The 22744-nt window shown below is 37.6% G+C and overlaps 1 protein-coding gene across 4 annotated transcripts; it reads right to left on the bottom strand.

The window, feature by feature from the left end:
• Nucleotides 1–1667: 1667 nt before the first annotated feature.
• LOC139150497 (eukaryotic translation initiation factor 5-like) lies at nucleotides 1668–22471 on the bottom strand. Of its 4 annotated transcripts, none has more exons than XM_070722891.1 (11): nucleotides 22336–22471; nucleotides 22072–22207; nucleotides 20826–21090; nucleotides 11738–11819; nucleotides 8886–9058; nucleotides 8109–8375; nucleotides 7496–7669; nucleotides 6206–6367; nucleotides 3742–3909; nucleotides 3368–3490; nucleotides 1668–2011 (listed from the first exon to the last, which is right to left on the bottom strand). In XM_070722891.1, the coding sequence occupies exons 3-11, from the start codon at nucleotides 20895–20897 to the stop codon at nucleotides 1889–1891; spliced, it is 1344 nt and encodes a 447-aa protein (XP_070578992.1). In that variant the 5' UTR covers nucleotides 20898–21090; nucleotides 22072–22207; nucleotides 22336–22471; the 3' UTR covers nucleotides 1668–1888. The 4 variants fall into 4 exon arrangements, with proteins under 4 accessions (XP_070578992.1, XP_070578994.1, XP_070578993.1 ...); XM_070722893.1 differs by having other exon boundaries at nucleotides 7496–7666; XM_070722892.1 differs by having other exon boundaries at nucleotides 22306–22373.
• Nucleotides 22472–22744: the final 273 nt, after the last annotated feature.

Below are 22744 nucleotides of genomic sequence, written 5' to 3'. Positions count from 1 at the left end.
GACTGTTCAGAGATATAGATAAATCTAACACCATTATTGTGTTCAGAGATAGATAAATCTAACACCATTATTGTGTGTTCAGAGATAGATAAATCTAACACCATTATTGTGTGTTCAGATATATAGATAAATCTAACACCATTATTGTGTGTTCAGAGATATAGATAAATCTGACACCATTATTGTGTGTTCAGAGATAGATAAATCTAACACCATTATTGTGTTCAGAGATAGATAAATCTAACACCATTATTGTGTGTTCAGAGATAGATAAATCTAACACCATTATTGTGTGTTCAGAGATAGATAAATCTAACACCATTATTGTGTGTTCAGAGATAGATAAATCTAACACCATTGTGTGTTCAAAGATAGATAAATCTGACATTATTGTGCTCAGTAAACTCAATAAAGTATACAAAAATTAGATTACACAGAACTGTGAAGGTTATGTCTTCTGACCAATTGCGCCCTGGAGCTGATATCTGAAATGAGAAGCCTTACTTGCTTATGTGTTTGAAATTCCTATTTCAACTCATCTTTCAAACATGGACACTTAAACAGTCTATTTTGACAGATCAAAGTGTTCTCATGTTACTGCCTTTTGTTTTCAAACAGACTCACTATAAAGATTTTTACTTCACTGTAAGATCAATGACATGGTCAAAAACAATGTGGATACACGGTGACTTGTATAATGTAAAATCTATAGTACAGGAAACTTATTTAATTTTACCTTAACATTTTCTAGACCTTGTCATGTTTCCTTTTAATACTGTTAAATGTACAATAACAAACTAAAATTCCTGACCAAAACACAACAATAATATTCCATCCATTTCATAAATGTATGAATGTACCGTACTCGTCCGAGTGTAAGCCCCTGCTAATGTAAACCCCCCCCCACTGATTTCAGAGGATTTTTTAAGATACATTACATCCGTGTATAAGCCCCTACCCTAGTGTAACTCAAATTACAGAAAGGTGAGGAGAGTATATTTGGTCATTAAACTTGGTAAAATTACTTTCAGATAATAAAGAAACTATTGAAAGATGTTAAAACAACGGGAAACTGGAGTTCCCTCGACAGCATCGTTAGGAAAATGACACGTTTCTCCAGTACTTTCTTGATTCTTTGACCCTGCTCACCCCCGTCCCTTATATAGAATAGTCTCACTCACGTCCGCCATTGTTTATTTTTATTCACGACCATGACCACGATGTTTTCATCCTCTAAACATGCAGTTTCTTTTGTTTAAAGCAATTATCCTTTCATTTGTGAAGACTTTCCTGGTAACTATGACAATTTTCACTGCTATGTTGTTGTTTTCACAAGATATAGAGTTTTACTGGGATGTTGAGTTGCCTTTCCGTGTAGGCAATGCATGCCAGTTCACACTACTGTTGATCAGCAGCATGCATGACGTCTTTGTTTCAAGTTTGGGTTTTTTTGACACAGTTTCACCAAAATGTCACTTCTGTATTCAGAGATTGTATAATCAATTTCTTTGGATGTGTAAGTCAATTTTGAAAGCGATAGAAAGATCGAGGGGTGTTGAAAAAAAATCGTGCATAAAATTAGCATAAATTAAGTGTCCATGGCAGATAACATGGGGTTGCTGGAGTATAAGCCCCTCCCCAAGTTTTACCGCTGTTTCGTGTTATCGAACCGGGGGCTTATACTTGGACGAGTACGGTATTTATAGTGAAATAAGGTCAGCACTGATGGAACTTTCACTATTTTTGCATGGCATTGAAGAGCCACACAATCAATTGAAAAATGGAAAAACTTCAATAAGGACTGGTGTCACAGAAATGAAAAGCTGGGTTAGAGGTACTGGAAAAAAAGGTTCTGGTCCCTGAATTGACACGTGTCTTTGGATGTTTGTTAGATGTCATCAATATCAATGTCATCTTCTTCACCGTGGTCTGGTTGTGGCTGTTTGCTGTCAGCTTTTTCAGGCACAGACTCCATCTTCAATTGACCACCACCTTGGCTGGAATATACCACCTACACAATCAAAGTCAACAACAAACTAGTAAGACATTCCTGTAACATTAGCATATGGCATTGACCTTACAGAAATTGCTTTATTGGATAACAATAATGTGGTACAAACAGAGAGCAAACTTGCCTTGTACAGCGCCATTAAGAAAACAGATGAAGTAAACAGATGTAACAGATTGATACTTATCAACAGAAATGTTCAATGTCTAGCTACCAAGTTTATGGACATCGTAACTGACAGCTTTCATCATATAGTTTGAGCAACAAATAATTTCAAAATACCGTGTAGGCAATTTGCTCTATGGAGACAAACTAAAACATGACACCATTTGGACTAACAATTTTTAAAGAGACTATATATTGAGAGAAAACAGAGGATGACTATTCATTTCACATGCACCATTGTAACATTTTCCTACATCAGACTATGTAGCAATTATGCAAATAACTTGGGAATGATATCATTTTTACATATTAAGTCTTTAGGGTAAATAGTTGACTTTAATGAGTGAAAACTGCCAACAAAAAAAATCAAAACTCATCAAAGTTTGCTTTTGTTGGCAGACAAAACCCTCAAGTTTGTTTAATGGCATGTCAGAGATAGCTTGCCATCGTACACACAAGTTATGGTTACATACCAGTAACTCGGCTTGTTTATTGTCGGTATCATGCTCATTGTGCATTGTAACACACCACATCCAAACTCTCTGTTGTGATTCGTCAATTTAAAGTCATGTGGTACACATCATTTTGATGCCGATACATGCAAAGAGCAAGTTACTGGATAACAGTTTCCAAATCTGTTTACTGGTTAACAGTGCACAACAACTATTGACTTAGAAAGTTTTGAAGTGCTGTCTATGCATATCCACTTACTAGAACCCCCAAGAAGATTGATCTGTCTGTGACTGAGAGACAAGTGATCATAGCTTAGGAACTTCTAGAATTTTTCACCTAAAAAATTGGACGTGGTGTGTTTTAAAATCATTCTCAGGCCTGCGAGTCTCCAAAGACAGTCCTTTTCCCCTGGCCTAAGGCCTCTTGAAAGACCCTATTTTTGGGCAACTCTCCACTCATTGGGCAACAAAAATATGCTGTTACCCTAATGGTCAGTCAACATGTGCAGAACGTAACTTACAACAGAAAGTATACACTGCCCAAACACAGTGCTTGCTTATTATGTCTTTGATTGTAACATCAAGAAAGCATGAATACTGACAATTGGGGCTGTTGAGTCAGCAAGAAAATGTCCAGTACACTGTTGAGTTGAAAAGCTTCATGCCTAAAACAGGGCCTGAGACAGCGTGCAATACATTATGAAAGGTGATGTACTTCATTAGTGACATTGACTTCACTTACTTCAACATCTTCCTCTTCTTCATCACTAGATTCTTCATCAGCTTCTTCCAACCATTTGATAAATGGACTTGCTTTCTCATGAATTTGTTGAGACACTTCTTTGGATACAAATTTCTTAGAAGGCTGAAACATACAGAAACAAATTATTATTCTTTGGTAACTGTAAAGTGCCACTGTGCGTCTCAGTATGTATAAGATGTACGGCATTTTGTTCTCTGTTCACAAGAAAACATACTCAACTGCTGAAGTAAGGTTTTTGGAATGTTGTCTTGTTAGACAAATGACATGTCTTTAAATATCTGATCAAATGTGAGACTTTTTTCAAAGACAGCATAATGCAACATAATCTGTAGATGGATTAATAAATAATTTACCTTCTTTGCCCAGCCAATGATAACATCCTCTTCAAGGAGATCAGCATCATACAAAGACTTCAAGATGTGAACGACTTTTGGCATGAGCTCAGCAGAATGCATCTTACCAACAAGTATTTCAAATGCACCCAGCAGATTCTTCTGTGCCTTCTTGCTATCATGTACAATCTATAAACCAAAGTCAAAGGATTAGGGATTCAGTTAAAAAAAGAATAAACATGAGATATAACATCTTTATCCAGCTAAAAGGTACTTTGAATTTCAGACTTGAGGCTTGGCTTTATTGTAACCAATTAGTTCAGGTGCTTTGGTCCAGCCAATCTTTGTGATCTTCTCTCCAGGGTGTCCCAACATAACTGGCAATTTGACTTATTATCGTTAGCAAAGTCACTAGAGTTTAAAACGATGGTAACGGAAGGTACATACTTTCAGTTTTCAGCAGTTTTCAAAGACAACTGGAAAAATTAAAAATAGTGACAATGTCACTGGTCGCTCCCATATAGTTATCAAAACAAGCTAAAATCAAGCTAAAAGATTTTTTTATCACAAATAGAAACAATTTCCCCAATAAAATAAAATTATGCAAATTTCACCAGAATTTGATCAAATCTTACTGACGTCACTTGTAAAAACCTCTACACTAAGTTTCAACTCAATCGGACGTGTGGTTTCAGAGTTAAAAAAAAATTTTGATCAAAAATGAAAAAAATAGCCAAAAAATGCAAATATGCAAATTTCACCACAATTTGCCCAGATTTGGGAAAGGTCACTCCTATGCACTTCCATACCAAGTTTCAAATCAATCAGACTTGTGGTTTCAGAGAAGAAGATTTTTTGACCAAAAATGGGAGAAAATTACACAAAAATTCATGAAAAACAGCAAGTCCAAGATACTGACCCAAGATGTGCACAATCATTTCAGGTCAGCCCAAAGTACTTACATGCTTATTTTTCATCTAATCTGCTCAGTGGCTATTGAGATTTTCAATAAAATGTAAACTTGTAAACATATATACATAGGGCTATGGGAGCTAACAAGCGACCCAATGGTCGACAGAGCTCTGCTGTGTTATGTAGAGAGCAACGTTTTGTGACATATGTATTGATGAAGAAGGTTGAGATCTTTGATAGCTCATTTCAGGATGGCCTGACCTAAAATGGCAAAATTAGCTGCAAAAATACAAAATTGATGATTTCATCATAATTATGTATAAAAATGTATACCAAATATCAAAGCTATCACTTTTGAGAAACAAATATTTTGACCAAAAACGGCAAAAACTGACCCAAAAATACAAAAATTGAAGATTTCATCAAATTTCACTATATCACACTAAGAGAACCCCCAGGAACCTGTATACCAAATATCAAAGGCATCAGGCAAGTAGTTTTTGAGAAACACATTTTTTGACCAAAAATGGCAAAAATTGCACCAAAAATACAAAATTGCAGATTTCATCATATATTCTGTATATCATATTTAGTTTATCTGTAGGAACCTGTATACCAAATATCAAAGCTGTCAGACAAGCGGTTTTGATGAAATAAATTTTTGACCAAAAATGACAAAAAAATTCCTTAAAATACAGATTTGCTTATTTCATCACATTTGAACAAATCCAAGTTGGGCTATCCCTAGGGACCTGTATACCAAATATCAAAGCTGTCAGACCAGCAGTTTTGATGAAATAAATTTTTGACCAAAAATGACAAAAAAATTCCTTAAAAATACAGATTTGCTTATTTCATTACAATTTGAACAAATCCAAGTTGGGTTATCCCTAGGGACCTGTATACCAAATATCAAAGCTGTCAGACAAGCGGTTTTGATGAAATAAATTTTTGACCAAAAATGACAAAAAAATTCCTTAAAAATACAGATTTGCATATTTCATCACAATTTGAACAAATCCAAGTTGGGTTATCCCTAGGGACCTGTATACCAAATATCAAAGCTCTCTGACCAGCGGTTATGAAGAAGAAGATTTTTCACCAAAAACGCCTTTTTTTGGCACTAATTTGCATATTTTTGGCAATGACAACTTCATTTGAACAAAATCTCATCTACATCCCATCATCCATGTACACACCAAATATCAAGATGAAATGTGCAGCGGTTTTTGAGTTTTTGATGTTGACGGACAGACATACAGACATACATACATACAGACATTTCCCTAGCCTATAAGAATAGCTTCCATTGCCATATATACATATGGCTATGGGAGCTAAAAATAAATTCAACTGATATAAAATGTTAATGGCTCTTTGTTGGCTAATGGACATGGCCTTTCAGTCAGTCCTATTATGAAAGATATACACTAACAAGACGTTGCTGGCAACTAATTTTTTGACACACACACATATACATAAACGCACACACATATATATACACATATAAAATTGTCACCAATCAGCCTGGAGACCATGAAAGGCTTCACCGTCAGTTGCAAATTGTACTTACCCGTAAGAAAAGAAGTCTGTATTCTTTGATCTGTGAAATCATGTTTTTGTCAAACAGCAGTTCTGCCAAAACCAAAGCTGCTTTGTCTTTAACTTCAAGACGTTCAGCTTCTGCCAATATATCTTTGTCAGCTCCAGCTAACTGGCCTTTATCCTTCTTCACCTGTCAATCCAAGTAGAGATGGTATCATTAGATGAATATTTCATAAGTTCCAAATCTATTCATCATTTCACAATTTGTGGCACGGAAATGCAATATATTTCATTATATCATACCAGTATATTGATGGTGCAAATACAGCAATCTGATTGGTCGAGATGCGAAAAGAACCGTGGTATATTGGCGATATACCACGGCTGGCATACGCGCGAGCTCTAAGCTTGAGCAAAAATCTGTTTTATGACGTTCCACGCCACAATTTCAATATGCTGTTATGATATAATGGCAATAAATCACACCCAGTGACGGTATACCACTCGATTTTGACCAGTTCACTTCATATATGCACTCGCTATTGTACCCGTGCATACATGTCGTGAACTGGTCAAAATCTCGTGGTCTACCATCACAGGGTGAGCTTATTGCTTAAATATGTTTCATAAAAATCCTGAAAATGTTGCAATTCCACTTCAATTTCAGGGCCGACTCGCAGCGATTTCGAAGCTGTTATCCAATTGGTTGGCAGAATCGTACCGTTATAATGAAATAATACAAATAAACTCCCTAAGTTGCTGTGAATAGTGACAATCGACCAATCAGATATAACCTTGCAAACACGCTGCGAGTCAGCCGCAATTTCACTGATACAATCTTCTCTTAAAGGCGGAGCCTCCCTTTAAAAGGACGCCAAGGTATGGCGGCGTTCATAGTGTAAGTTGACACCAAACAGGCAACACGCGGGCACACGCTCCAGAAAATGCCACTTTTTAGTTTTCCCCGGCCGCAAAAACACAGACAGACTGCCAAGCGGTCAGCGCGAAGTTGCTGCCGATCGAACTCTGTGGTTATATTCAAAGTGTAACGCGACTAGAAGACATTTTTTTAGGAAATTCGAGCGTTTGTGGTGGGTAATCAATGGTCGTTGGCGATTTGAACCGACCGTCAATCAAAAGCTTGCATAAACTCTGTTTGCAGGATTAGCAAAGGTGACAAAAGGTTGAGATCAGTTTGTGCAAACAATGTTATAGAAATCAAACATCGCACTGGCCAAGTGTTTGACTGGGAGGAGAACTCCACTAATGCGAGAACCTGGGATTGAAAAGTGCGGCTTTAAACATATTGATTTCCTACCTTTACATAGTTATAGAAGAGATCAACACGTTCTCCTTGGGTCTTCTCCAAGTCATCAGTTAAAGTCATTCCTTTGGCACCATCTGTCAGTGCCTCCATACGTTCAGCTACAGCAGTTGCAGAAGTGTCAACGGACCATTCAACATCATCATCATTTTCACCAGTCTGTATCTGCTGGTTGAATCAACAAAAATGAACTTAATAAATGTATCATAATATGGAGGCAAAATCTTCTCGATTTCTCAATAGGCAAACAATGCTTCTATTTGAGTATCCACAATGAAACATAGCAGAATCATATTTAATATTCTGTAAATGTACCCATGAGTACACTTACAGCTAAAATATTGTGATGAAAACAATGTGTAAGTGATTTTCACTTCTAAAAAAATCTAATACAAGTGAGTATGATAAACATTCTGACACTCACAACCTTCATCTTGAAAATAACTATTTTTCTTTCATTGGAATGACGATTTCTTATGAATTTTTCCAATTTTATTACAGTTACGGTTTTGATGTTTACTTTAATATTGACTTATGACGGCAAGAACACTTAGAGACAGGAATTGGAATCTATGCTGCACAGAGGCAGAATACAAAATAGCTTTACCTGACTAGGGGCTTCTACCATATTATCTTCTTCTGGAGCAGGGCTTGAAGCACCAGTGGGTGACTGTCTATCAGCATCACCATTCTGCTGCTGTTTTACCTTCTTTCCTTTGGATTTTTTATCTTTCTTACTGGGAGTAGACGAAGAGTCTGTGTCTGGAGGATGCTTCAGAATGAATGTTGTCAGTCTATGACGCATATCCACTGGGCCTTGGTGTCCACACGCAATGCATCGCCGACCAATTGTCTGGGCTTTAGAATTGATAACCTGGTGTAACAAATATATTATAGAGAGGGTAACTGGCGTGATATATGAATACAATGGCCAAAACCATTAACAAATTTGTGTTCTTTCATGGGATTAAACTGAAATTATTGTAACATCTACTATTCTTATTTGGTGAAATTTCAAGGATTGATGATTATGTCAATGTCTGAACTTGCTAGTTTTAAATCTGGACAGTAAATTTTACATGACAAAGGTCACTTTCACGGGTTGCATTCTTTCTGCCCTGTGAAAAATTAAACTTGTCATTCACTCTTACATCTGCATACCAGGTTTCAATGGCCAATGTTACTTTCAAAAGTTATATCCCTTTTTGTGAAAGTGTCTGAACAAAATTGGCTGGAATTACTGATAATAACTGGTCCCTTGGTTACACTGAAAGTTTTATTATTTATCTGTTTACATTCAAGGAGAATTTCTACAACACTGTGATTCTTTGTGATGTGTATACACAGCATATTCACATCATCTCTCAAATCATCCTGCACTTACCAAATTTGTTTCAGGGTTGTCACATCCTGGACAGAGGACAAATTTGGTGATGAAGCCATCCAGCATGTCCTGCAACTTGGCAGCATCATGAGATCCATTTACCACAAAGCGGTCATTCTTCTGATCCATCTGCGTCTGTGCGCCTAATTCACAGCCAAAGTATTTGGTTGGGTCTGTATGACACAACGTTGATGGTTAAAATTCAGCATATGACAACTATACACAATTATTAGTTATCTTTGTTAAACTATCTGAGTCTTCACATTTATTCTTAAAATCAAATGATCATCAATAGGACAATAAAGGCACAGAAATACATCTCTATACAGATTTATCATGCTGATTGCAGGGTTCAGTCAAAATTTTCTTCCTCCACTTGTCAATTGAAAGAAATCAATATAAATTATATCTGACCCAGTACCTGTTTGCTGTTTTGCAAGGAAAGATTTGGGACAATCAAAATTTAGTTTAAAGTTGCCCTGGACAAACTAGTGAATAAAAGTAATTTGATATCACAAATAAATGAAACAAAGATTGGTTCTCCTGATTAATAATAAATAACTAGAGTTCAGCAGAGCCAACCACTCTGCCAATCATTTCCAGCTGAAATCAATTTCAATATTGGTTTGTCATCCACAGGGCTTGACAATTCCTATCGCCCGACGCCCGGGACAAGTGAAATTTACGTTTGGGCAAGTCAAAAATAAAATCTGGTTGCCTGCTGGACAAGTTGTTTTTACAACTTCTGGCGCAATCAACGCGAACGTAAGTTGCGGTTTGTGCATGTGTCGCCCTATTTGCGTTGTCATACACACAAAACAAATGTCAATCACTGACTTTTTTTAGATACGACTGGGACGTTCTTCTGAGATTCACTTGCCGACTCACACAATGTTGCAATTTTTCGATGATCGACATGAAATTGTTTCATCGTCCAATTAAAAAAGTCGCTTAAAATTTGGCGTAAGCAGTATTTCTTTGTTGTATGCTGACTGCTCCGCCCAAACACATAAGGTAAAAAATTGCAAAACACAATCATATTGCTTATCGGCGATCGACCATGCTTTACTTCAAAATCATTTATGCGGCCTCACTAGGTAGACGAACATTGTTGGCAGATAGTTTGTGGAGTGATTACGGTAAATATGGGTATTTTACGGTAACACATCCACTAATGCAAACAAGGCATTGTGCATTTTCGCGAGCCAGAGCATAATTTCCGCTCCGCAGACCTACGCAAAAATCAAGCAAAGCTGTTGCCGTAAAGAGGCGCGTAGTTTACGACGATGGGTATTGTGTAACTCTGAGAAACGACGTTGTGATAATTTACGACTGCGCCACGAGTGCCAGTCTGAGAATCGACAACTCCATGTGATGATTAGAACGATGTTTCTGACAAAAGATCTGAACATAAGCGTTATGATGAGGAAAAATGCTGTAGATGTTATCTGCCGAAATGGAAAGCACGGTGGCCTTGGTTGAAATATGACAGTTCCAAAATGTTCTGTACTTGGTTGAAATATGACGGTTCCAAAATGTTCTGTACGTCGTGTCTCAAATACCTACCATTGCCAAACCACTTGATAAGGGAAATGCTTTTCTTGACGGATGCAACATGTTTCACGTTGAATTGATAAGATCTCAGGCGTCTAGTCAACCACATTTGGACTATTTGGCGCATCACAGATGAGATCGTGACGGGGACAATGATTGTGGAAATTTTGTGGGTCCCAGTGAGCCCGATACAGTTTCACTTGCCAACACCCCGATCGCATGCACTCGCAATGCGTAAACTGAATGACGACGACCAGTGACAGAAACTGATCAATCTGTTTACGACAGCATTTATGCTTGCCAAACATGGAAAGCCGATGTATGATATGTACCTTCAATGTTAGCCCTGCGTACAGGTCTGTGTGTTCCCGGCGTTATACGGCCTCCGCCACAAGAGGTTATACGGCGTTATACGGCCTCTTGTGGCGGAGGCCGTATAACGCCGGGAACACACAGACCTGTACGCATACTGCAGGGTTACTTCAATGTAAACTTTAAAGAAAAATCAGCGTCAACATTGGCGAAAATTACCAAAATAAGAAAGCCCTTAAAGCCGCTACGGAATTCGTCGCAAATATTGTGGCTGTCCTGATTATACAAATAGAGGACAAGTAAAATTTTTGTGAGGACAAGTGAACTTGAAGATCCACTTGTCCCACGGACAAGTGAACTGGAAAAAAAAATGTCAAGCCCTGCATCCAAAGGTGACAATGTAAAATATGGAAGAATTATGAAACTCATTCAAGAAATTATTTTTATTCAATCACAAGTGCAAAGGATTTCTGAGGTTTAAATACTCCATGTGATACACAGTTTTTAAAATTCTCATGCCAGTATGCTTCTTTTATAATTTTTCTTATTTGCAGTACAAAGCACAACTCATATAATGCTCATAGTGTTTTGTATACACTGAAAACTTTCACACATAACAGCAAGCAAACTAAAGTTCAACGTGTCTACTGTTACAGGTAATTCTTTATCATGGGTATCAACATGCCTATATTAGATATGAAAACTCGCATTATCTGGAACCATGACAGGGCTTTCCATTTTTGTCTTGAAAAAATTAAAAGTAGAGTAAAAGAGCTACATTGTTACATAAGAATGAGTACTCATCTAAGCATTCAGTAACCGCAATGGTTGGGTAATAGCTGAGATTTGGAAAGATATTCTGTAAGATTAAACACTTCTTGAATGAGTGTTTACATGTGGACATCATAAATAAATGGGTTGAGGGAAGTAACTTCATTGTAGCTTCTTCATTTATATGAGGTTTACAGAAAAATGTCAATACTTACAGGTTGGTGGTCTGTCCAGAGCCTTGGCAACATCAGCCATGTTAACGATAACAGTTTTGATTCCATTACCCCGCCCTTCAACCTGTTTATTCAAGAAAACAAACCAGTCAATTTCAATCTTTTAAAATCATTTTCAAAAGCTTTACTGTTCAAATGCAAAGATATGTTCAAAACAATTTTACTCCTCTTAACCCTTTCACCACCATGGTTTGTTCCAAATCCATTGTTTTCTATGGTAAAGTTGGACCTGTATACAGGGAACTGGGGGTAAAAGGGTTAAACCCATTCACCGCCATAGTTTGATTCAACTCTGTTGTTTACTATGGTGAGAGTGGTCCTACATACTAGGACATGGGTAAATGGGGTTAACTTGACGTATTTTGCAATGCGTCAAGACACTGAGACAATCATATTAGGGGGATATTATGAGGTTATCCCACGATATCAGCGCTTGGTTGGGACGTATTGCCACGAGTGAGGGTGCGAGCGCGCATCACACGAGTCGAAGACGAGTGTGATGCGGCGCGCACCCTCACGAGTGGCAATACGTCCCAACCAAGCGCTGATATCGTGGGATAACCGATTTATCATATGCCCATGACCGTATATTTATGTAAAAGGTAATTAAAATAAAGAAATTTTATTAGTTTTTGTCAGTCTTTCGAAGGGACTATGTTTTTATATTCTGCCGCTGGTCTGAGCGCATTGATACATGTTTGTTTACAACAGCTGATCAAGTCGTCGATCGCATCGTGTCGAGTGTATACAGTCTAAACAGGATTATTTCAGCACAATTTACCGCAGTTCAGAAAAGGAATGGAGCCAATTTACTTATTCTGGTCACTATCCCGGTGTTCTGGTGGATAATTATTACACGGACAATATTGTAAGTTTGAATTCACTTTAATAACTCTTACTGCAACATGGCTGACATGAATAGGAACGACGAAGTAGCATGAAATACAACAGATTGTAAACATCAACTTTATCACATATATTTTCTACAACAACCTGTCCTGTAACTCTCTTTAGATCTGAAATAAAAGAACGTTAAATTCATATGTACTAGTAATATGTTTCGTTTTATATTGGTAAATTTTGATTGAAGTGAAAAAGATGGATTTGATCGTTAAATGCAAGATGAACATCATAACATCAAATTCAATCATTACCAAAATTCATTCCAAACAAATCATCAGAAATTGTCAATCTTGAATGTTGCTGAACACATAGCATGTATGAGTTCTACTCCTGGGAATTGTCCGAGCTAGACGTGTCATAAATGACTGCCCTACGACGTTTTCTCGGTGGAGACTTTGGCTGACAATTACCAGTCGCTACGTGATCGTGAAAGAGCCGCCGTAGATGACCGCGCCACTGAAAATGCCAGCTGTTGCCGCAGCCTGCGTTTGGAAAGTATTTTCCGCGGACGATGTTGTTACGACGGGAGGCGGGTGGTGAGACGACGGCCTGGTGTGTAGTGTGATAGTTGAGAGGTATTTGAGTTGCAGAGCACATTCGACATTTCTTGTTGTTGTTCAAGCGATGGTATTGCGTAATTGTTGACGCTCTGTACATTGCTGTGACCGGAGAGCTGCTGGACTCGCGTTGGTGGAACACCGGCGTGAAGGAGGTTAGTGATGGCCGTTTTCCTCATACTGTGATTTGTTTTCTTGCCAGCAATGCCTGCTTTACTGGTCATTGTTCTGACAACACTGGCAAGTCTATTCTGCCCCATCGGAAGTTTTTTGTACCAGATGTCGTTTACGGGAACGTACCGGTAGTTGATGGCAAGGTAAAACTGACTTTCTGGTCTGCTCATTTCCGTTGGTTGGCGACTGGCGAACTGGCTGTACGTTTCAATCATATACGAATCATCTCGTCAGGAGTCGCAATATCTTCGTATTGAAAGGTCTTGTTGCACTACCTGCCTGACCCCATCGTGTTTTAGATTTTCTTTCATTAAATTCAAGATATTCCAGCCCTCCTGCAGTTGTTTTGAGCACAATATCTCCCCACTTCAACTGTCTGTTTTCTTGTCCGCCGCGAAACCCAAGCATCTTCGTGTTGTTTGTCCACACGGCATTGAACAGAGACTCGGGGGTTGATCTTCCGATGATACCTTGCTCAGTAAGTATTTTTATTTCTTCGTCGGTCAGCCGTTCGGCAGCATTTGGTTTATTACCTTTTCCCTGCTTTTTCAGAGAAACGCGTTTGGCTGCAAGACATTTACGCGATTTTTCAAATTCCTTGTCACGGATGATCGAATGTCCGTATCCACTGTCTTGCAGAAAGCGGTCGATACCTCGCTGGTAGTTAGTCAGAGTGTCGGGTTCATATTCACTCTTATCTTTTTGCGTCGTCATTCAGGAGTCCCTGATTTTACAAATCAAGATGTTTTGTATGATGTTCATGATGGTTTTTATATTAACGAAATATGTGTTTAGTTTTTGCATTTATAATCTGTGTTTTTATGACATTTCAGGGATAGAAATCCTTTCTCATTTTTGGTGGTAAACTTTAAACACCAGAAATAAATTAGGTAGCAATTGAATTCTAAAAATCTGGTAGCAATGTTAAGTGTATATTACAAGAGGTACAGATTGAATATTTCTGCCACATTCAGTTCGTATTCACAGTATGATAGCTTGTCATAAGTTACAGGCTTCTCATGTGGCAAATTTATGCAGTCTTCCATAACATAAATGTTTGAGCCACACAAGTAAAACAATTTTCCATGCAGAAGACAGCATTTATGGTATAGAATAATGGCAGTGTAGATACGATTATTGTGGTATTTAAGGGCCCGGTTTTACTTGTATGTCATAGTTGTGATCAAGCAGGCTGAAATAGCATCTTGAGTATAAGTACTTTTCTTGAGACAAAAAGGGCTGGGCCAAACAAAACTCTTGTAAAACAAGACACAACAATATATGTTCATTTAAATTACTCACTGTTTGAGGGCATTCATTGTTTTAATGATTATGATAACATTTTAGCCCAGATATATTTTCATTTGATATTTTGATATCATCAAGAAATGTCTGGTGATGTTCACTTCTACTAGATCATTAAACTGGTGGAATCTACAAAAATATTAAAATCATTCAGAATCACATAATTTTTTTGTATAAGTTATAGCAGTTTGAAAGTAGGCCGAATGGGAGTCAGTCAAGCTGAATGCCAAAGGCAGCAAAATTACCTTTCACCTATTGGACCACCCTAGGTGGTTTCTTGTGAACCATAATTGTGTAATTAGGGGGTCTTCATGCATGACATCACATGATGAGATGACCTAGACTTGACCTTTCAGAAAACCTCAGTTTTTCTCCTTTTCTTTTGTATTATGGCTCCGTTTGTGAAAGTTTCCTTTGAAATTATGGTTTTTACTATCAAACTGAGTATCAAACAAATTTTGATACAGCAAAGTAGGTAAAACTTTTGATAGACTCAAGGACGACCCAGGACTCACAGAGGCAAAGCAGGCCTCAGTGTATTCATGGACCTTACTTCATGATGTATTGTAGTATCAAACAGCAACAGTGTTTGTTTTACGTACCAGGGAATTTGTAACTTTGTAGAAAGTAGAGTAAACTGTTTCAATACATTGTTTCAATACATTGCAACTTTGTAGGGAGGAGGGTAAACTGTTTCAACATCTTACAACATTTTATTGTTAGGTGTAGTTTTCTGTTGAGGAGGTCTAAGAATTCAATAGCCACTACATTAGCCAAACAGGAAATTTTGTAGCCATTTTTAACTTTCTTTGCATTTGGGAATTGGCAAATAGGTAGCGGAGCCCTGCTGTATAGTTCAAAGGTCGAATGTGATGGAGCCCTGCTGTATAGTTCAAAGGTCGCATGTGATCGAGATCAAGAGCGCTAACGCGCTACACACAAACATGCATGGCAGCCTACACCGTGCAGTTGTCGAAGTTTTGTACGTTTGCCAAACTAGGAGTCGATGAAATTTCAAATCTTTTTCTTGGAAATACCTGGTATCATTTTTTTCGGGCCTCTCTTTATTATGAATTGAGTTTTAAAGTCAACGTTTGTTTCTCTGCAGGCATGACTGACTCCGCATTGTAACTTAGTGCATTATTCAGTCCCGTATCAAATTGTCATGGACGTAAAAAAAAGACATTCATGGCTTTACCAATCCGGCTACAGACAAACATATAGTAACAGAGGATCACATGAAAACGTGCCACCATTTGCCACCGATTATTTCGAACACTGATTACTTCTCATGTTCACTTTTGAATTTTCATGTTGGTATTGTGCAATATATTTACTAAATTGTGTACTGTTTGTATAAGTTCAATGTGTTTTTTCACTTTTGATGTTTTATTATTTATTTAAAGTAAATAAACAGGATTTAAATGTAAAAATAAATTGTATAGCTTGTCATTAATCACTGCTGAATGAAGAAAAATATTGAGAATGTCAGAAGTATATCTCATCACTGGAATGCCTTGTGAATAGCCCTGGTGATGTGTAAATTGTATTTTCATTTGTGGAGAACACTGTCATGGTTGTTGCATTAGGTTTTCCAACTATGTACCTAAGTTCCAAAACCTTAGCAAATACACTGGAATAATGTCTTTTAAGAAAGAAAGTAGTTGTCCAATGTTATCACGTTGACTAATTGTTTCAGAATAATAACAATAATCTTTGAGTCGTGACATGGGTTTCATGGACGAGGAGGTATGGTGGAAGAGCCTAAGCGTGCCAGATCCTGTAAGCCATACAACCAAGGTCCATTGAACCCATATCACGCCTGTAAATGTTTAATCAAAAATTTATTGTTGCTAAATATGGCAGAAAAACTAATTTTGGGGTTTTCTTGCATAATTAAATATGACAAAATAATTTCATTGGCAAAAGCCACAGCCAAATCACTTTGTACATTGATATGAGTACAAGACAATTTGATCATATGAACAGATTGCACCAACTGAATGCTTATGGCAACATACAATGAAAACTGACTGGTGACACTGACTAAAAATTGACTCAAAGTCACAGACTGTGTCAACCGGCAACATCAGCAAACATATCCAAAACTGAAAGATATGCAAGAGTCAACAAACTGAATCATTGACTATCGCTGTTTGATTCAATGACAAACGGACATCTTCTCTTGTCTCTCAGCACGAGCAGAATGTTGAACGTACAGTTATTCATTACTGTGTGTGCATGGGCTGGCACATTTTGTATCTTTGGTTGCAGTGGGGGGAGTAGTCTCTCTATGATCTATGAATGAGTTTGTGACAGGTTTAGTTGTGCAATCTGTCTTCACTCCAGTCACAGGCTGAGAGCTGTACCTTGACTGATTGGCAACATTAGTCAGAATGCTTCAATGCAGTGGTGGTCATTGATGAACAGGGTGTTGTAGTGTTGAAGACTGGACACATTATTGTGATCTGCTTAGGTGGAAGACTGGCTTTGTTAAGGGTTTGAACTGTTGTTTTGCAAACAGAGCGATTATTTTTTCGTCCAGCAAATGACATAAATTTTGCAGCCAGTTGTATGAACAACCCTAGCTTATTTTTAACCCACGAGTCGCTGATAAAACCACAGTAAGGAGTTGATTTTAGTTGAAGGTATCGGTTGAATGTAGAATGGACTGTTCTTGTCGATTGAGTCCATACATCTTCAACTCACAAACTCATTATCAAAATTGGGTTACAGTCACTTCCAGGAAATATAAACTCCTGAAGGGAACAGAGCGACAATGATGATGACGGTTAGTCTACATGAAATCTCCATGGCAGTATTACGAATGTGCATTTGTATTTAATTATTTTTCTGTTCTTGCTGTTGAGACAAACAGTGAAGTATCAGAGCAGGAGAACGGTAGAGTCCGTGGGCTGCACATGTTACGTGTGCGTCATATTACACTACGCTGACTTGACCTAGTTTCTCGATGTTGGGGTCACTGTAATTTTACAAGTTTTTTGGCTAACCATACAATCATTCTTTTGCATTCTTGTAATCTTTTTTTTATTTGGCGCAAAGTTTTTAAAATATGAGTTTGGATTAACATTTTGGTCGCGAAATGATGTCTACAGTGCCATGTGACGTAAACAGGTCAGGCGATTTCCAAGATGGCGGTCGATGTGTGGGCTTTGAGCGTTTCGCGCTGTTTTCAAGTGCAGGTCTCGTTTCAGGTTCGCTAAGGAGGCAAGTTACTAAAACGACAGGGGTTTCATAAATTTTGGTGACTATCATTCGTGTAAATACGTCTGAATTTTCTGTTATGGTAAACCGTAACAGTCCCTCTATTCATTGGGACCGTGACCGTAATCATGTGCTCAAAAACTCGCTGGGGTACACAGCCCTGATTGTGTGGCTTCGTTGCTCTGTATAATTTCGTAAACAAGTGACGCAATGTTTCATCGCAAACGTTTCTCCATGCAATGAGCGTACGAGTTGAATTTTTACAACTGAAGTTGGATTGCTGAAGAAACCAAGATGTGACCGTTCAGTTTTCATGTATGAATTTATTGCAGTTCATGGTGCTACCTGTAAACTTAATTGTTTATTCCCCTGATATGTATGTTCATGCAGCAGTGTGTGTAAGTAAATAAAACGCATGTTAAATGACTACAATTTCATGAATTTGCAGTGACTGTTTTATGTGTGTGTATGTATTCAAATATATGTTAATGTATGCAAATTAATTATGTAAATTTTATGCAAATTTCCGACATGCTTGCCCTTGATCCTAGGAGAACACTGCCAAAGGTACTTGTCTCTCCGTCCTTCTTTCCCAGAATGCCTGAATTCCACAAACCACTGCTAGGTCAAATGGCTTACTATTGAGCAAAATGCTGTATTGTTGGAACTAACAAATCTTTCTTGATGTTGTGTATCATGCATCACGTATTGATTCAGGCTCATTGTCACTCCAATAGCCTTTCTCAATACTGATGAAAACTATGGCAAAGAATTCTTTCACAGCAGTTGCTGGGATGTCAGAAAGCTCTGCATAGTCAGCATATTGAGTCTCTATAAATCAATGTATTTTGTTAATACCTCTCCTAATCACTTTGATGATACTGATCTTTTGCTGAGATCTGATAAAATAGTTTATGGAAATCGTATCTTCTTTCCTATCACAGATGTGCCAGTGCTGCTTCTCAAAGTCATCTTTGATATCTCTGAGCAAGATACTATTTTGATTTTCATCTTGAATTTCCTGCAACCATTGCATCACTTCATCAGATTCTGCCATTTTTCAATCAGCATTTACACAATGTCATTCAGACATCAATTTTTGAATCTCGCAGAGACTTGTTTACAAGTTGAGTGTGTACAAATAGCAACTTGCTTAGCAACCGGAGTTACAGTAAGACAGAAATGCTTGTGAAGGTCTATATTTGAACAAACTGTGCCTGGATATGATACAGCAAAATCATTACACAAATGTGAATGTATTTTTTCCAATAGTGTTATATTGAATGCACGTGACTCTAGGTGTATGAAATCAACACTTGACCTAGGCTGAGCTTTTATCTTATCCAAGTGAAGCTCTGTTGTACCCAAGTCCCGTCACAGTTAAAATTTTACAACTATTTCCATGCCCATTTAAGTTTAATATCTTAAATGATTTCGTAGACAAACAAGCTTTGCTCATTTTAATGAATACTTTATTGTCAAATATTTACTGGTCTCAAACTGGCAAAGACAATGGGAAATCTTACAGGAGAAATTAACTTGACATAATATAAAACAACATAGGGCCAAAGTCCCTGAAGCTACTATAGACATGGATACAAAATTAAGTATTTCCTGACTGTATGAAATTATCTCACTAAGGTCATCCTACGGACAAGTAAACTAAATATTAAAGCTGTCTGACCAGCGGTTTTGAAAGAACAAGCAACTCAACAGTTGACAGAGCTCTGTTGAGTTATGTAGAGAATAACCTTTTGTGACACATGTATTGATGAAGAAGGTGGATATCTTTGATTAACATTGTGAGTTCTGTTTAATAAGTTGAGACTGTACATACTCAGAGAAAGCACACTGAAGAGACAAAGGTTTGAAACTTAAGAAGTTCAAGGTCATCAAAAGCATTATAAGGAATCATGTTACACTTTCATTGCACTGTTTACACAGATTGCATGATTGCTATAAATAGCACATGAGGAATCTTTATACAGCCCAGCTTTACCATAAAAACCCTATCACTTTGACCACTCTTTTAATTGACCACTCTATTTTTTTCCTCAAAAAGTAATTTTATTTTATCCTTACCAAGTCAACCATAAATGGAAATTAGAACTTTCTCTATCTCTATCTCTATCTCTATCTCTATTGACTATTTTGAGCAATTTCTTTTTGATAACATACAGGGCACAATAAATGACGGTTCAGAATATGTCAAAGTTGGGATTCAGGAAAGTTGCCTTTACATGTTTTAATCCTCCAAGATGGTAAGCATTTCACCATGAACTGTCAAAAAAAGTTGAACTTTCTGATAATTCTACACTAAAATTATTTTGGCTTTGATGATTTCCTAATTAATTCAATTATTTAAAATCATATTAATTATTTTTTTCTGGGTGAATTGATAGGGTTTATACAGTACAAGAATTACATACAATGTAAGTCAAATTTTGACCAAAATGACAAAAAAATTCCTTAAAAATACAGATTTGCATATTTCATCACAATTTGAACAAGTCTAAGTTGGGTTACCCCTAGGGACCTGTATACCAAATAACAAAGCTGTCTGACCAGCGGTTATGAAGAAGAAGATTTTTTACCAAAAACACCTTTTTTGGCATTAATTTGCCTATTTTCAACAATATCAAAAAATTAAAAAAAAACAGTTTCTCAAAATCGTATTTTTCATCTACACAACAAATATCAAATCAGTAAGTACTGCGGTTCTCAAGATATTTGAGTGGACGGACGCCTCACAAACGGACATACATACATACATACATACATACATACATACATACAGACTGACGACGGACGCCGGACGGATACCCATCCCAATAGCTTCTATAGACTATAGTCTATAGTAGCTAACAACCACCTAATAATCAAAACACGATAGTAAAACCACATACCTTTGCTATGAGGCGAGGCATTTTGTATCTGTAAAACTGGTCGGTGACATTTCGGTTGACATTGAGCGCCATCTTGGTTTATGGGTAGGGCTTCCTAAGTCTTTGTGTTTATTTCTCTTCGTACACTTAGAATATTTTGACCTACAATTTGTTGATCTCCTAATGTGGTAGAGCTTTCTGGGGACATTAATACACTTATGTGGGCTTGTTGGACTGAGATGGTTACAAGGATTACAGAGTGGCTCAACAGGGCTCACCAATACGTCTGAAAAAAAATACAAATTTCAGTGAATACACTGGGCCACTGATTAAAGGAAAACAATTTCCAGTATCATTTTGTAATATCAGCACTGGAACTTAGACTGACAAAGTGATAGAACTAAGGCAGTGACCATAGTGTCTTGTGCATAGAATCAGACAGCCTCTATTCTACTTGTATGACACAATCTTTTTTCCCCATGTCATCACTGGGCTTTCCAGCCAAAGGATCAACCTTGCTGACATCAAAACAAGTCTTCCCTTCAACATACGTAATTTTGGTTGAAAGATATCCTTAGACCCTCGAACACACTTTAGTGTTGATTTTCTTAATCCCAGTTATTTTTTATCTTCATGATATTACTAAAATGAACGGCATGCTGCAAGTGGAAGAGAATTTGTCGTAGAGATTCAGTGATAAAGCTGCTACGGGTTGATTTATTCAAAGACAGAAATTTCATTATTTTGCGAGCTAAATCAGCAACACACATCGGTGTCGTAGCAAACTACCAAAAAAAGCCTATAGGCTACAGGCTGGCTTGCAGCGGTCCTGTTGCGATGACCCCTGACCCGAGCGGGATCGACACGCTGCACTGCTGCGTATTCACAGCTACAGAAGAGACCAGAAAAAGTTGTACAGCGTCGATATGTCGTGTCAAACACGGATATTCGCAGCGTTTCCTCTATTCCCAAATACATGAATCAATAATCTTATTTTATTACATGTCGATATCTGAGACGGCAGAGCTAATACACGGCGTCATGTGAGGTATCGCCACATGCTCAATATATTGCTGGGCATAACGACGGAAACGTGCGTCAAAATTGTCTCGATTTGACGCCATATTGAATGTCTCGTTGGAAGCATGTAGTCATCAGCACGTACCCTATGGTGTGTACACCGCTATGGGACAAAACCTTTAACGTTCATCGACAGAAGAAACGACATTGTTACACAAAAAACTCTATTATAAGATATATATCTTACCTGGTAAACTCAAATTAGACATAAACACTCTGAAATGGTAAAAATATAAAAACAAGAAAGGTGGCAGCTGGACGCTGAGTCGTGACCAGACAGAACTGCGTTCGATACGAAAACCCGCAATCGAAACCTTCCTTTCCTGAAATAAAAACAAAACAGATGTTCACATTAAAATAAAAATATTATCATTGGTTTGATGAGAGCTAAAATCAAAGTGGAAATGTTATTTTCACGAACAAGCCTGCATCTTGCTCTTATCACACGTACTTCTCTTCAGGCGATGCGTAGCTCTGGTACAAGCTGACATTGCGCAAGTCCATAATGCAATCATGCCCGGATGTACACTTCATTCGCTCATGTGGGGGCGATACGGAGGAGAGCCATGATACGCGAAGACAAAATGATGCGACGGAACTTGGTATCCGATGCAATGGATGATTCTATGATTAAAAGTAATTTCCAGTCTTTTCCCAATAAAGGAGTTGCTAAATTGCGAAGGAGAGAATGCGGACAATCCCCTCTCGTAGAATAGGTCAATTATCAGAACACTTTATTGCCTACAGGCCCTTCATGTAACAACACATTTAATTATAGCATGGACAAATAAACATTGCATAAAACATTGTTGTCAATGTCTTGACCTGTAGCTACTGCGGGAAACATAGCGTTTGTAATA

This window comes from Ptychodera flava, chromosome 14 (assembly GCF_041260155.1).
Source record: "Ptychodera flava strain L36383 chromosome 14, AS_Pfla_20210202, whole genome shotgun sequence".
Taxonomy (NCBI): Eukaryota; Metazoa; Hemichordata; class Enteropneusta; family Ptychoderidae; genus Ptychodera; species Ptychodera flava.
Note: the sequence above shows the minus strand (reverse complement) of the source record. Positions and strands in the feature narration are given on the sequence as shown.

Excerpts from the sequence above, each read along its gene's own strand:
- LOC139150497 (XM_070722891.1), bottom strand. The coding sequence starts at position 20,897 with ATGGCGCTCAATGTCAACCGAAATGTCACCGACCAGTTTTACAGATAC. Across the intron at positions 6,368-7,495 it reads TCTTCTATAACTATGTAAAG|GTGAAGAAGGATAAAGGCCA; the intron begins GTAGGAAATCAA and ends TTGGATTGACAG. Across the intron at positions 2,012-3,367 it reads AAGAAGAGGAAGATGTTGAA|GTGGTATATTCCAGCCAAGG; the intron begins GTAAGTGAAGTC and ends TTGATTGTGTAG.